The sequence below is a fragment of the Ranitomeya variabilis genome, chromosome 2, assembly GCF_051348905.1.
Source record: "Ranitomeya variabilis isolate aRanVar5 chromosome 2, aRanVar5.hap1, whole genome shotgun sequence".
NCBI classification, from domain to species: Eukaryota; Metazoa; Chordata; class Amphibia; order Anura; family Dendrobatidae; genus Ranitomeya; species Ranitomeya variabilis.
Window position 1 is genome coordinate 698,981,034 of NC_135233.1, and position 15,509 is coordinate 698,996,542.

The window sequence follows — 15,509 nt, forward strand, 5'->3', positions numbered from 1 at the left end:
TCTTTCACAAATGTAGGAATAACAGACTGCCTGCATAAGGGCTGGATTTATACGCCTATGGCAATGGGACTGAATGTAAAACCAGAATTCAATGATTAATCAAAGGTCCGTCTCAATACTTTTGGGTGGCCTAATATTTTTGTCATTATATATTTTGAGTGCAGTTCAAAACTGTGACGCTGAGTAACTTCTCAGAAACAGGCAGTGAGTTAGGATAGTCAAGGAATTTGAGGTCAAATGCCAGAAGGGTACGTCATAAACAAAGGGAAGAGACAAAGGTGTAGTCAGGTAACAGTCCCAGGTCCAAATACCAGGGAGACAGCGGATCAGAACAAAGGGGTTAAACAGAAGGATGGTCAGAATGAGGTCCAAGGTCAGTCAGTCAAAAGATCAACAAGCAGAACACAAGGCACAATGAGATAAACCATACAGAGCTGAATGTACGTCTGACAGAGTTCTGGGACTAACAGCCCTGCTCAGTAGCAGAGCAATCAACTAGGACAATGAACATCGGGAGACAGCCAGCAGCACCCAGTCTCAGATTGGACAGCAGAGCTGTCAGTCAAAACACCAACAGCTCAGCATGTCCCCGCACCACATCGGACACTTAGCTGTCAAGGTAATGACACCTTCAGCATGCCCTTGTATCAGATGGCTGATCAATCAGTAACTACATTCCAGAAACACCGAAAGGTGGAATCGTGACAGGCCACCGGTCCACCAGATTTCCCAGGAAATTTTAGATAGAAGGCCCTGACTAACCGCTTGGTCTTTACATCTTGAGCTGGGACCCAGGATCTCTCCTCTGGTCCATATCTCCTCCAGTGGGTGAGGTACTGGAGGGAATTTTGGACCCTATGAGAAATCACAACCCTCTGAACCTCATTCTCCAAGCCACTGTCGTCAGGAACTGGAGGAGGCGGAGATGAGGGAGACACTGCTGAAGGGCCAGTAGGGATTTATGGAACACGTTAGGGATGCGAAGGGATGGAGGAAGCTTTAATCTGAATGCCACCAAATTAACCACCTCCAGGATCTCATGCGGACCAATAAACTTTGGTCCCAACATCACAGACAGCACTTTAAGTTTAATATTCCTAGATGACAACTAAACCTTAATCTTAAAAACAGGGCCACCCGAACATCTTCTATCGGCTTTCTGGTGAATTTGAGTCGTCCTAATATTCTTCTGAACTTCCCTTCAGACATCCCCAAGTTTCTACCCAGTGACCTCCACCCCAGGACATTCAGAACTAATAGTAAAAAAAAATCATCAAAATAGGGATGAAAACCACAATTACAAAAAAATGTTGATGTTCCAGTATACTGATTTACTCAACAGTTAAAGACAAACTCAGTGAGAGGTAAAAATGAAGACCAATCCTTCTGCTGAACTGCCGCAAAGAACTTTAAAATTTGTTCTGGAGATTGAATTGTTCTCAGTCTAACCATTGATTTCAGGGTGGTAAGCAGATGAAAATGAAAAGTCAATTCCGAGTTTGCCACAAAAGGCTCTGCAGAATATATAGGTAAATTGCACTACCCTATCAGACACAATATTAAGAGTGATCCCATGTTACCTTACAATATGATAAATAAACCACCTTGAGAGTGTTTCTGCATTAGGTAATCCTGACAAAGAAACAAAATGAACTTGTTTGCTGAATTGGTCAACCACCACCCAGATAACCGTTTTCCCACCAGAGCGCTGGCCGTCTATCACTGAGGTTAGCGCATGCACAGACTTCACAAGCAAATACAAAGTATTTAATATCATTATGCATGGACAGCAATCAAAAAGTGTAGTAATGGCTCTTCATGTAGTAGAATAACCACTCAAGACTGAATCATGAAACTCCTGTAACAGACGCAATCTTAGACACACGGGCACAAATAATTTGGACCCTGGAGAGCTTCTATAAGAGTTTCGGAAAGCGTTTGTGAAACTGGCACCTGAGAGCTACATTGTTCCACCGAACTTCATTGGAGCACTGCCGAAACTCAATGCAGTAGTCCTCAGCTGTGCGACCCCCTTGCCAGGTTCATGATCCTAGCCTCAGCTACATGGACCCTGCCGGGTGCATCATCAGTCAGATATAAATGTCAAAAAAGGCGTCAACAGAAAACCGTTCTGGGGCTTGTGGGGACAAGGAAAATGCCCAGGTCTGAGGACCCCTTTGCAGTAGGGACATGATTATTCCCACCCACTGGAACTCATCCGCTGACGACCAGGTACGCAAGATAAAAAATAACCTACAGCTCCCATGAACACCCTACACCGATCTTTCTCTCCTGAAAATTTATCAGGGAGGGCTATTACAAGTTCAGGAAAGACCAACTGTACGTCAGAGGGTACTAACATCACAGCCACTGCTGGCAGTGGAACACAATAGAAGTATTCATAAAATTAATTATCTGACCCTGCAACTGATATTGTAATGACTCCAGACTCTGGCATTCCTTAGCCAGATCCTCAGTCATTTTCGTAAAATTTGCCACTTGGTCAATAAGTTTGTGCACAGGATCCATACTGCTGGAAAAGAAAAACGTATAGGCCAGACATAACGTAATGCTAAGTCACTTCTTACGGACAAGCCATGGGTTAGGATATTCAAAATCAATGAGAGAATATTATAAACAGAGGGAAGAGACAAAGGTGTAATCAAATAGCAGTCGGAGGGAAAAATACCATGATGATAGCGGATCAGAACACGGGGGTTAAACAGACGGATGGTCAAAATGAGGTCCAAGGTCAGGCAATGAACGATGAACAAGCAGAACACAAGGCAAAGAGAGAAAAAACACAGAGCTGAATGTACGTCTGGCAGAGGTCTGGGACTAAAAGCCCAGCTAATTAGCAGAGCAATCACTTGGGACAAAGAACACCTGGAGACAGCCAGCACCACCCAATTTGAGATTGGATGGCTGAGCTTTAAATCAAAACACAGACAGCTCAACATGACCCTGCACCTAACTAGATATTGAGCTGTCAATCATAGTACTGAGAGCTTCAGCACGCCCCTGTACCAGACTGGACAGCTGAGCCATCAGTAACTGCATCCCACACACACTGAGGAGTAAAATCGTGACAAAAACACAGTAATTGACACAAATTTATATAGAAATAACTAGGACTGTAATGAACAAATGGGACAATTACACTCATTGAGGTCATATAATGAATAGTTTGAGATAGACACTTACGCAGAATGGGTCTGCACATCGTGCCAGCTGCGACTAAAGTTCTGCTTCAGCTCATTCATCATGCTGACTCCCAGCTTATGCTTTATCTCTGCCAGGTGCTTCTCTTTGGCAGCTAATACTTGACGTAGAGTTACAATTTCATCTTCTAGCTATACAAACATAGAAGTTGGAAAAAACATGTCAAAGATAACAGAAACAAATTAGCATTCAAGAGTCATTAGCAGAAAGTGTCAATTTGGGGATGCTGATAATAATTATACATCTCTGACAGTACCTCCTCTACTTATCATTGTTGCTAGAGTTCTCTAATGCATCTTCACCAAATCAGCAATAGAAAAAAAAGTCTTTGCTCACTTGAGAACATCTATTATTTAATACTCCATGAAGCAGAGGCCACAATCACAACTCAGCCCTAAAACATGCATAGGTACCTCTGTTGTATAAGTGAATATATGAAATCGGGCATAAAGATCATGGTCGTAGAGGTCACGACCGTGACTGTAGTCATACGGAAGGGAGGCCCGCCAATGCCAATGCATTCTTCAGCTGGATGTGCATCTGAGAAAGCACATTCAGCTAAAATATATTGCAGGGCAGAGACCGTCCCTGTGCTGCAATACACACCGCCAGCCAATCAGGGACCGGCATCTGACATCGATAAGCCAGTCACAGGCTGCACATGGCAGTGACATCATGCGCTGCCTGTCGCTTGCACACAGATTTCAGCTGCTGGCTTAAGAACAGGATGTTGTGCAGTGGGGGGAGCGGTGGGAAGATGAGTAGACTTGTTTATTTTTTTATGCATTAAAGAGCAGTGGCAGAACGGGGGACATATCTACCAGGATAGGAGACGTATATATGAAAATGAGCCCAGATGAGAGACATACAATATATACCAGGATGAGGGACTTATATGTCAGGATGGGAGAAATACAGTATATAACAGGATGGAAGAAATACCAGCACTTCTCACAAAATTAGAATATCATCAAAAAGTAAATTTATTTCAGTTCTTCCATACAAAAAGTAAAACTCACATATTATATAGAGTCATTACAAATAGAGTGATCTATTTAAAGTGTTTATTTCTGTTAATGTTGATGATTATGGCTTACAGCCAATGAAAACCCAAAAGTCATTATCTCAGTAAATTAGAATAATTAACAAAAACACCTGCAAAGGCTAAGCGTTTAAAAGGTCCCTTAGTCTGTTTCAGTAGGCTCCACAATCAGGGGGAAGACTGCTAACCTGACAGATGTTTAGAAGGCAGTCATTGACACACTCCACAAGGAGGGTAAGCCACAAAAGTCATTGCTAAAGAAGCTGGCTGTTCACAGAGTGCTGTATCTAAGCATATTAATGGAAAGTTGAGTGGAAGGAAAAAGTGTGGTAGAAAAAGGTGCACAAGCAACCGGCATAACCGCAGCCTTGAAAGGATTGCTAAGAAAAGGCAATTCAAAAATTTGGGAGAGATTCACATGGAGTGAACTGTTACTGGAGTCATTGCTACAAGAGCCATCACAAACAGACGTATCCAGGACACGGGCTACAAGTGTCACATTAATTGTGTCAAGCCACTCATGACCAATAGACAACACCAGAAGCGTCTTACCTGGGCCAAGGAGAAAAAGAACTGGACTGTTGCTCAGTGGTCCAAGGTCTTTTTTTCAAATGAAAGTACATTTTGCATTTCATTTGCAAATCAAGGTCCCAGAGTCTGGAGGAAGAGTGGAGAGGCACACAATCCAAGCTGCTTGAGGTCTAGTGTGAAGTTTCCACAATGAGTGATGGTTTGGGAGCCATGTCATCTGCTGGTCTAGGTCCACTGTATTTTATCAAAACCAAAGTCAGCGCAGCTGTCTACCAGGAAATTTTAGAGCACTTCATGCTTCTCTCTGCCAACAAGCTTTTTGGAGATAGAAATTTCATTCTCCAGCAGGACTTGGCACCTGTCCTCACTGCCAAAAGTACCAATACCTGGTTTAAAAACAACAGTATCACTGTGCTTGATTGGCCAGCAAACTCGCCTGACCATAACCTCACAGAGAATCTATGGGGTAGTGTCAAGAGGTAGATGACAGACACCAGACCCAACATGCAGATGAGCTGAAGACTGCTATCAAAGCAACCTGGGCTTCCATAACACATCAGCAGTGCCACAGGCTGATCGCCACCATGCCACACAGCATTGATGCAGTAATTGATGCAAAAGGAGCCCCGACAAAGTATTGAGTGCATTTACTGAACATACATTTCAAAATCATTTTTCAAGCTAGTGTTACAAAACATTCTAATTTACTGAGCTAATGACTTTTAGGTTTTCATTGGCTGTAATCATCAACATTAACCAAAATAATCATTTGAAATAGATCACTCTGTTTGTAATTACTCTATATATGTGTTTCACCTTTTGTATTGAAGAACTGAAATAAATTAAATTTTTGCTGATATTCTAATTTTGTGAGAACCACCTGTATATACCAGGATGGGCGACATATATACCAAGATGGGGGACATATATACTAGAAAGGGTCCCAGGTTGGGAGACATATATACGAGGATGGCGCCAGGATAGGAGACATATATACCAGGATGAGGGACATATATATCAGGAAGGGGCTCAGGATAGGAGACATATTTACCAGGAAGGGGCCAGGATGGGAGACATATTTACCAGGATGAGAGACATATATTCCAGGATGGGCCCCCAATGAAGGACATATATACCAGGAAGGTGCCCAGGATACAGGACATGTATACTAGGATGGAAGCCATATATATCAGGATGGGCCCATGATGGGGGGATATATATACCAGGAAGAGGCCCGGGATTGGGGACATATTTATCTGGAAGGGGCTAAGGATGGGGGACTACATAATGGTGGAGTGAGGTGGAACACCTATGTCCTTATAGGATTTAGACTGCTACAAGAGTCCATACATCTTACCAACATGAGGGGGGCCATTATTTGAACTTGTTCGTTTTTTTTTTGTGTAAACCTTATGTCAGTATCAGATTTATGCAGCTCAGATATGCTGTACAGGTGAGGGCACCATCTTATTACTGATAACATATGTCACGATTCCACCACTCACTGTTTCCTATGGACGCTGTGAATGACAAGTCTGCCACGCTATGGGATTGAGGACTCGCTGAGCTGTCAGTATTGTGAATGACAGCTCTACTGCCCAATCTGAGGCAGAGGTGTGAGTATTGTGAATGACAGCTCAGCTGTCCTATCTGGCTTGGTCTGTGAGATCTCCTCCATGCGTCATCCATTCTGGGTAAGTAAGGAGCTATTTAGGATTCTGGCAATTGTAACATTGCTCAAGTGTGTGCGTGCTTGCTCTGTGATCTGATTTGTATTCTGATCTCCACTGCCAACTTTGGATTTACCGTTGACCTTCCGTTTGACTTACCCCTTTGTCTTGATCTTCTAACTTCCTGACAATCTGAACTCAAACTGTTACCTGACTATGCTTTTGTCTTTTCCCTTTGTCTATTATGAACCTTATTGGTACTGACATCTTGACTATCCTGCCTCACGGAAAGTCCATGAGTTGTGACTAGCATTAGATTAGGTAGTGGCTAGCGTCACAATATACAGTAATTTAGCGTATAGTTACTCAATTAAACTGCTTTAGAGACATAATAATATGTGATCCAACAATGTGATGAGAGCAAAGCGATGCACAGACAGCACTGTTCAGGTCACGTAACTGCTGGATGTCCAGATCAGAACATGTCTGTTTAAAGGAGTTATATAGAAGGTTGCTGGGATTGCTGCTTAGGACTACTTGAAAAGTACAACGGAGAAACAGAACTAGTTTAAGTTGCTAAACAGACCTGCATCCTGATACAAAAAAAACAGCAAATACTTGTTAGGGCTGGCGGAACGCACCGAATAAATAAAAAGATAGTAAAAGGTGCATTCGCAGCCCGGGGTCCACCGTGCAGAGATGGAACCTGCTGCTAGGTAATGGCGGCACTATATGGCAGTACTACGCCAGAATAAACACGGGTTCCGTCACCCGGTATGAATTGATGTGAACTCTGTTGCGTCGCAGGAAAACAAAGGAAATGCTGTGCCCTGTTAGCGGTCACAGGGTGCAGCAGATGGACGCTAGTGGGATCCCTGAAACTCACCCCCACTATGCTGGTGAATGATCTCGCTCTGGCCCTCGGTGGCTTTTGAGCCCGCGCCTGAGGACGCAGAGATCAAGCGGGAGTTCGCACCCTACACTGACCGGTTGTCAGGACTGATTAAAGATTACTGCACAGAGTGCGTTCAGCGCTGCTCTGGCGGACACCACTAACCACCCTAACTAGGGCTAGGAAAGCGCACTGATTGCGCACGGCGCAGCACTGGCGGTCGCTGCGGGTTTGACGCAGTAGGATCGTGCTCGTGTCTAGGATAGCACTGTCAGGCACTAGGTAGCTCCAACATTCGCGAGCATTCAACATCACTAGGAATGGGTATGATTAAGCAGCAATCACCAGAACAGGCATACATCCACACACACAATAACAGGTTTATACTAGCGCATGGCCATGCGGCCATGCGAACCTTTTATGGCAGAAGCTCTCCAGGACCTTCCTAGTGGTCCAATAGGAGCTGCTACAGGATCTGAGCATGTGACCCCCGACCTCCAATAGGAGGTTATCCCTTGAACATGCTCAGAAGAAGAAAAGCAGGACTTGGTCCCAGGAGCGCCCGCTCACCGCTGATCAGTACTGGTTACGATGGCTGAGCCTGGAAGGACAGCAGTAACCAGCCGCACAGTATCAGCTTGAGCCAGATGCTGGTCCCATAGCACCATTTATTCCATGGCACTTTACATGTGAAAAGGGGCATGCAAAGACAAGTACAATAAAGATGAGCAATACGAGGCACACACAAGTAAAAAAGGAGAGAGGACCCTGCCCGCGAGGGCTCACAGTCTATAGGGTACATGAGATTTTTTTTTACACATCAAATAATTAAAATGAAGTTAAAAAAAAACGGTATTGCAGATCTATTGGAAATATGATTACATTTTTTGACTACATAGCAAGTGATAAAGAACATGATCAATATAGCTATTATAACCTATACTTTGCTAATATGTTATTTTCCTTGCTATGTCATAGATACATACCAGATTTACAAAATCATGTTATGACAATTTTAACAGCTGACATCCTTGGAATGTTTTGTAAGCTGATGTTCTTTAGATAAAATGTACTCAAAGAAGTTGGGTATCTTGATGTATTTTTGAGGCTAACGATCCGTGAAAACTAATAATTGTTTATATTTTGCTTATGCATTGTTTAATTCTCACGGTTGTGAAGTAATGTTTGATTTGAGAATGCACAGAGACTCCATGACTGAAAGCGCTTAGTGCAGTAATTATTCAAGTATATACTAGTTATTAAAAAGTTTAGTGAATAGATTTTGTCCATAAATATTAATCATTATTTGGAAAAAGTGTATTTAGTTACATATTTGTGGTCCAAAGTATTGTATTTTTTTCTATTCCAAGATACTAATAAAAATGAAAGTGTAAAGTGAAGTCTACCTTAGCGAGTTCATTCTTGAGCTCTTCTTTCTCTTCCTCGGATATTATTTCTGTATAGTCAATGTCAGCCGCCAGTTCTTCATCTGTTTCCTGCAGTGGCTGGGTATCCAAGAGATCTGTAAAGAAGTAAGCATTCTGATACAATCAGTAACCTGTCAGAAGTGATGACACATTCACATGGGGTTGCACAAACACATCATTTTGAGTAAAATGCTGAAGAAATTATGACAAAAGAAAATCAAAGATCTTAGGCTAGTTTCACAGTTGCGTTTGTAGGAGCTGCGGAGGGCTGTGGACTTCCTCCGTGAAGCCCCGCCCTTGGCCGCACCTCCGCCGCTAGCTCCGCCTACTTCTGCATGCGGCCTGCATGCGGCCTGCGTACCTATCTTTAACCCCTTAGTGATGGAGCAAAATTTTTTAAATCTGACTAGTCTTACTTACAGGGTCCTTTCCCTGTTTATGTATTACTGTGATATGTGAACTTAGCATAGAGGGGGGAATGGGAGAACCCGACATGAAGGAATTAAAGAGCGGTAACATAAAGGCCATTAATTCTTTTTGGAATGTTTTGTAGTATAAATATGTGAACCCATCAGATCCTGGGGCTTTACCCTGGGGCAATTCTTTAAATTGTGTTCTCCAGTTCTTCTTCGGTTATTATGTTGTTTAGTGTTAAAAGGGCTTCCGCACTCAAGGTTGGTAATTGACAATATCTTCGGTTCTTAAGAGACATGACAGATGTCCATTCATGACCCAGTATTTTTTCTGCTATTTTTGCCACCAAAAATACAGGAATCGTTGTGACAGTAGTAAATATATTGAGATAAGTCATTTATATAAGTTTAAAAGGAGTTTATTAAAGGGTTAGTCTCAACATGTGTACACAGCTTACCAGCCTCATCATATCCTTGTTGGTGGGGGGGTGAGTGGGCGCTCCTCAATGAGTAAAGGTACCTTCACACATAACGATTTCGTTAACGATATCGTTGCAATGTCACGCTTTTGGTGACGTAGCAACGATCCCGTTTAACGATCTCGTTATGTGTGACAACGACCAACGATCAGGCCCCTGCTGGGAGATCGTTGGTCACCTAGGGAATGATCAGGACCTTTATTTGGTCGCTGATCACCCGCTGTCATCGCTGGATCGGCATGTGTGACGCCGATCCAGCGATGTGTTCACTTGTAACCAGGGTAAATATCGGGTTACTAAGCGCAGGGCCGCGCTTAGTAACCCGATATTTACCCTGGTTACCATTGTAAAAGTTAAAAAAAAAAACAGTACATACTCACATTCCGATGTCTGTCACGTCCCCCGGCGTCAGCTTCCCTGCACTGACTGTCAGCACCGGCCGTAAAGCAGAGCACAGCGGTGACGTCACCGCTGTGCTCTGCTTTACGGCCGGCGCAGGAAGCTGACAGCGGGGGACGTGACAGACATCGGAACGTGAGTATGTACTGTTTGTTTTTTTTTACTTGTAACCAGGGTAAATATCGGGTTACTAAGCGCGGCCCTGCACTTAGTAACCCGATGTTTACCCTGGTTACCCGGGTGCTGCAGGGGGACTTCGGCATCGTTGAAGACAGTTTCAACGATGCCGAAGTCCTTTCCCTGATCTTTGGTCACTGGAGAGAGCTGTCTGTGTAACAGCTCCCCAGCGACCACACAACGACTTACCAACGATCACGGTCAGGTCGTATCGCTGGTCGTGATCGTTGGTAAGTCGTTTAGTGTAACGGTACCTTAACACTTCTGGTTGAGCAATATCATGATTTTGTTGTAAAGTGTACACTGTTGTTTGTGTATTTGCAGATAGAGATAACAGTTCTTTTGCACAAGTGCAGTACATGGGGAAAGTGAGCAGTGATTAGGAGAACTGCTTTTGCTAAGCTGCCAAGAAGTTGGGATCACAGGCTTGTGATTTTGCAGGACTGATAATAGGAGCTATGGTTCAAGAGCAAACAGGGACGGAAAGTGAACCAAGAGTGACTGGTGAGCAGTACTGGATAACAGCTTAGTAGAAATTTAAAAGCTGGGATCTCATGGATCTCATAAATACTCAACAAGGAATGTAGCAACTGTGCATACCTGGCAGGCTCTAGTGGTTAATCGATCTCCATGGTAATGAATTCTAAACAATATAAGACTCTCATAGCAGCAGAATCCTCTCATTACAGGAGAATGACTGCAGATAGAAAAAGCAAGTCAATTGCAAACTTGCTTTTTTCATGCTGTCTAATTATACCAATATAAAAACATGAGAATAAACCCTTAACACAAGTTCCCTTTAAAAAAAGATTGTATGCTCGTTCTAATTCACAACATGCACTATTTTAAGCTGGTGCTATATGCAAATGATTGTGATTTTTTAGATTGGACTGGTAGTTTTGGCCCTGTTATTTTAGTACTGTGTAGCAATAATAAGTAAGCAGCAAATAATTCCATAACATGATTTTCCCAGAAAATAAACCCAAGCTGTGAACAGCTTCTCTTTCAGTTGCTGTACACATGGAGGTTTTGACAGGATGCAGATATTTTCTTTATTTGTTCACCATAGCATTTGCAAGTCTAAAGTAGTATTGAAGTGTGCTGAACTACACTGTTTACTTTATTAAATATGAGGAGAACTTGAGTCATAATGTATCTCAAAATATAAATATTTTATTAAGGGTAGATATTTACCACATAGACTAAATACAAATACATATAATAGGATATGATAAAATAGTGTGATCCCCACCCACACTTTATATACTTTACATCACCCACCCAAAATAGTGCACTCAATGGCTAATGTAATTAGAAATAAAGGCTCCTAGAGTGTAAAGACTTAGGCAAATGCAAAGTATAAACTCATAACTAGGACTCTTCGTGTTGAGATATTGCTATGTGTACAAAAATTTCAAGCAATTTTACACAAATAATATTCTTAAGGCGTACTTAAAGGGCTTATATTCCACCTACTATCTAATTTAACAAAAGCACACATATCCTTATAATCCAGGTATTACATAGGAAATTTGACTGCCCCCCACCTGTTTCTTCTGAAAGCTCAAGCTCCCAATATGAAGTTGTACATAAGATATCAAACTGTTCTCTGTGCTATGAATATGTACAATAGAGCCAACTAAACTCATGTAAAAGGCAAGTACAAATATGCTACCTTTTAGACTAACAACACATTAGTACAAGCCTAACTCGTACTTCACGCTGAACAATTATATTAAAACCATTGCATTTTTTTATTGTGCTGCCTTTATTTTATAACAAAACATCTGCACTTGTTTATTACAATTATTTGATTGTTTTGTTTTGCTGATTGCACGTATTACAATACAGTGCAAGAAGCTTGATGCTGTCCAATATCAACCTTGAATGCTGGGGTTCTTGAAGGCTCATTCTTCAGTTCCTCCTGCCTTTTCCTGAATGAATCTAAGCTCCATTCTAATTTACCTTGATTTGATCAGGATTGAGCTTAGATTCACTTAGGGATGGGAGGCTGAGCCAACAGAAATTCCAGCTGTCAGGATTGACACTGAATGGCATAAAATAACTTGCCACATATTCTTTTAAATGCAGATTGCAGAACTAAAAATGGTTAAAAATCTAATTAAAACAAATTAAAAAAATGTTTTTTTCCTCCACAAAATACAAAGCAAAAAAATATATATTAAAGGTGTCCTTAGCCTTTTAAATGATATATGGGATTTTTTAAATCTATTTTTCCCCAAACATAAATTTCCCCAGACAAGTATGGGACAACCTTCCTCGACAAAAGCTCTAGCAATTTGACTCCACATTTTTCAAATGTTTACAGACTATTATGAAAATAAAAGAGGATTCTACACACGGGTAGACATGGCTATGTGATGTATTGCTGCCATAAATTTCTAAATTATTATTTATTATTATAGCGACATTTATTCAATGGTGTTTTACATGTGAAGTAAATGAGTTAACTTTTTTCACATGAAATTGAAAAATATCGGACTTTCAACTTCTGACGTGTATTCTATGTTCTATTGTAAATAAAATACGGCTATGAGAGATTTCCAAATCATTGCATTCTTGTTTTCTTTACAATTTTGGGGAATTGGGGTTGTAAAGCCATTGGCCAATTTAGACCCTTTTTTGCTCAGTGTGTGGCACATGGAACAGGTTGAACCCATTACTCAATATTTATTCAGCTCAGCCTGAAGCTCTTTGGATGTTGTAGATATTTTCATTGCTACATTTCAAACTAACTTTTGAAAGCTGCTGTCAATTTTCCGCTTTCCATTGCATCCTGGAAGGTTCTTGACTGTTCCACAAGTAGCAATTGAAGCCAGAATGGCGAGATGTTTTAAGGCCGGGTTCACATTAGCGTTTCTGTGCGCTGCATATGATCCGCATACATCCTCATTCGTCAGGCGTACATATCTTTAACATGGTGCACGCAAGGACATATGTACGCATGCGTCATTTCGCGGTGTGCAGCGGTGTCCGGCAAACGCAACATGTTGCATTTTTTGAGGCGTCAAATATTGTGCAATCATCGGCATGCAGATGACTGCGGATCAGGGTGGATAAAAATCAATGTTTTTTTAAAAAAATCAAAAAAATCGGATTTTTTTGATTTAAATCGGATTTTTTTGATTTAAATCGGATTTTTTTCAATAAACTGCTTTTTGAGGAAAATATTTTACCATCCAAAGGTTCTTCCATCATGAGATAAAGCTGAGTTGTTTAACTCAGTAGAATAAAGGCTGTATATGTGTAACATTCACAATGCCATGCTCTTCCAGAGGTTTCTGTAGGATGCTGACTATCCAACAAGTTTGGGCATGTCAACTGAATGGAAAAAGAAACTAAACCAAAAGTGAAACCAAGCTAGAAGTGTGGAATTAAAGGGGCAGTATGAACAAAATGTGGAGGCTATTAATAGTTTATACAATTAAGACATGCTGCTTTTAAACACCTACCTATTGCCATATAGTAAAACAAAAAAGATTTTTACTTACTTTGGGGTCCCCCCCTCACCCTGGCGTTAGATCGTTGCCCCTAGTTTCGTCCGTGTAACTATGGGCGCACATGCGCACTGCTCTCACTTCTCATTTTAATCGTGATTTATATTAAAAAAAACCTTTTGATTTAAATCAGTGATTTAAATCATGATTAAAATCATGATTTAAATCGATCCGATTTAAATAGAAAAAAATCTTTTGATTTAAATCGTGATTTAAATCATGATTTAAATCGGCGTGATTTAAATCAATCCACCCTGCTGCGGATGAGTGCGTTAAAAAAATGAATTACTTTCTATGGATTCGCATTGGTACGCAAGGACATGTGTACGCATGCGTTCGATACGCATGCGTACTTCACACTAATCATGTCCAGGAAATGATGTCAACACCTACAAAATCACTGATGTATAAAAGGGGTTCTGGAGACAGGTAGTCCATTACTCTCAAGACTCTGGATGAAAGCACAAGACTCTGGACAAGACTCTGGATGTAAGTATAGAAGCTTTGAAAATGTCTGTCTTTACAGTCTGTACTCTGTACTAATTTTTTTGTTTCTTGTAGATTGTTTGCTGCTTCGGTCCTGTTGCTGCAGTCCTGTTGCTGCGGTCCTGGTGCTGCCATCATGGTGCTGCCATCCTAGTGCTGCCTGACTGCTGTGCTGTTGGACAACTGCCTGTAATGTAAGTATTCGTGTCCGTTGTTCTTTTTTTTTTGTGCTACATTGTGTTTGGCTCTTTACAAGTTAAATTTTTCTTATCTGTTCTTTTCTCTAGTGTTTCACTTGACTGCAGCCTGCTCTTCCAACATGTCCTCCACTGAAGGTTCTGAAAGTGGACATGACACTGATTATGTAATCACATTTGATTTACTGATTGGTATATATTGACTGTCAATACTATACATGTGTTAAACCATGTATTTTCTTTACAGGTACCTGACAGTGCAGAAGAGGAGGAGCAGTCTAGTGGAAATTATTCTTTCCAGGGTCGCTGGCCTCAAGTTGCTGAGGAGGAAAGTCGGGGTGTAAGTAGCCTTTATCAGAATTGTAATTGAATTTGTTTTCAGTTTTACTTACAAATTTTTTTGGGTATTTCATTTATAGGTTCCACAACATGAGGAAAGACAACCGGATATCGATAATGAAATCCTTATTCAAGCTGTGCAAGAGCGAGCAGCATTGTGGGACCCCCGAGATCGGAATCATTCCGACTCAGCCTTGATCCTACGACTCTGGGAAGAAGTGGCCAAATCACTGTTGGATGATTGGGACTATGCAAGGCCACAAGTCAGAAAGGATTTTCGTAAGTATTGCCATGTGGTCTTACACGTCGGTTTTGCTGTAAATTTTCGTGTCTTTACAATTATTATTTTTTTCTTCCCCCTTCACGGTGAAGAGAGTAAAAGATCATTGGCATTCGATGAAGGATCGCTTCAATAAGGACGTGAGAGAGGAGATTCGGGTTTGAAGTGGTGCTGCCCAAAAAGTCCGAAAATATAAGTACCATCATTGGCTTTTTTTTCTGAGGCCTGCGCTTGCTCAGCGAACGTGAGTATCTTTTGTGTTGTCTTACTATTATTTAAACTTTTAATTTTTTTCTAATGTTTTTCATTTATTTTCCATACAGAACCTGGTGCAGCACCACAGAACCTGGATCTTCCTCTGTTGGAGCGGACCCTCATCGACCAGCCAACAAACAGGCCCAATCCCAATCATCCACCATCGATGGAGCAACCAGGCA

The 15,509-nt window shown here is 41.5% G+C and overlaps 1 protein-coding gene across 2 annotated transcripts in view; it reads right to left on the reverse strand.

Moving 5' to 3' along the window:
- The window catches only part of TPD52L1 (TPD52 like 1), a 108,978-nt gene that overhangs the window by 58,862 nt on the left and 34,607 nt on the right, over positions 1–15,509 (reverse strand). For both annotated transcript variants that reach the window (XM_077289440.1, XM_077289439.1), the window contains exons 2-3: positions 8,764–8,879; positions 3,205–3,353 (exon numbers count right to left, since the gene is read on the reverse strand). In XM_077289440.1, coding sequence (XP_077145555.1) covers positions 3,205–3,353; positions 8,764–8,879 — 265 coding nt within the window. The remainder of the gene's footprint in view (positions 1–3,204; positions 3,354–8,763; positions 8,880–15,509) is intronic.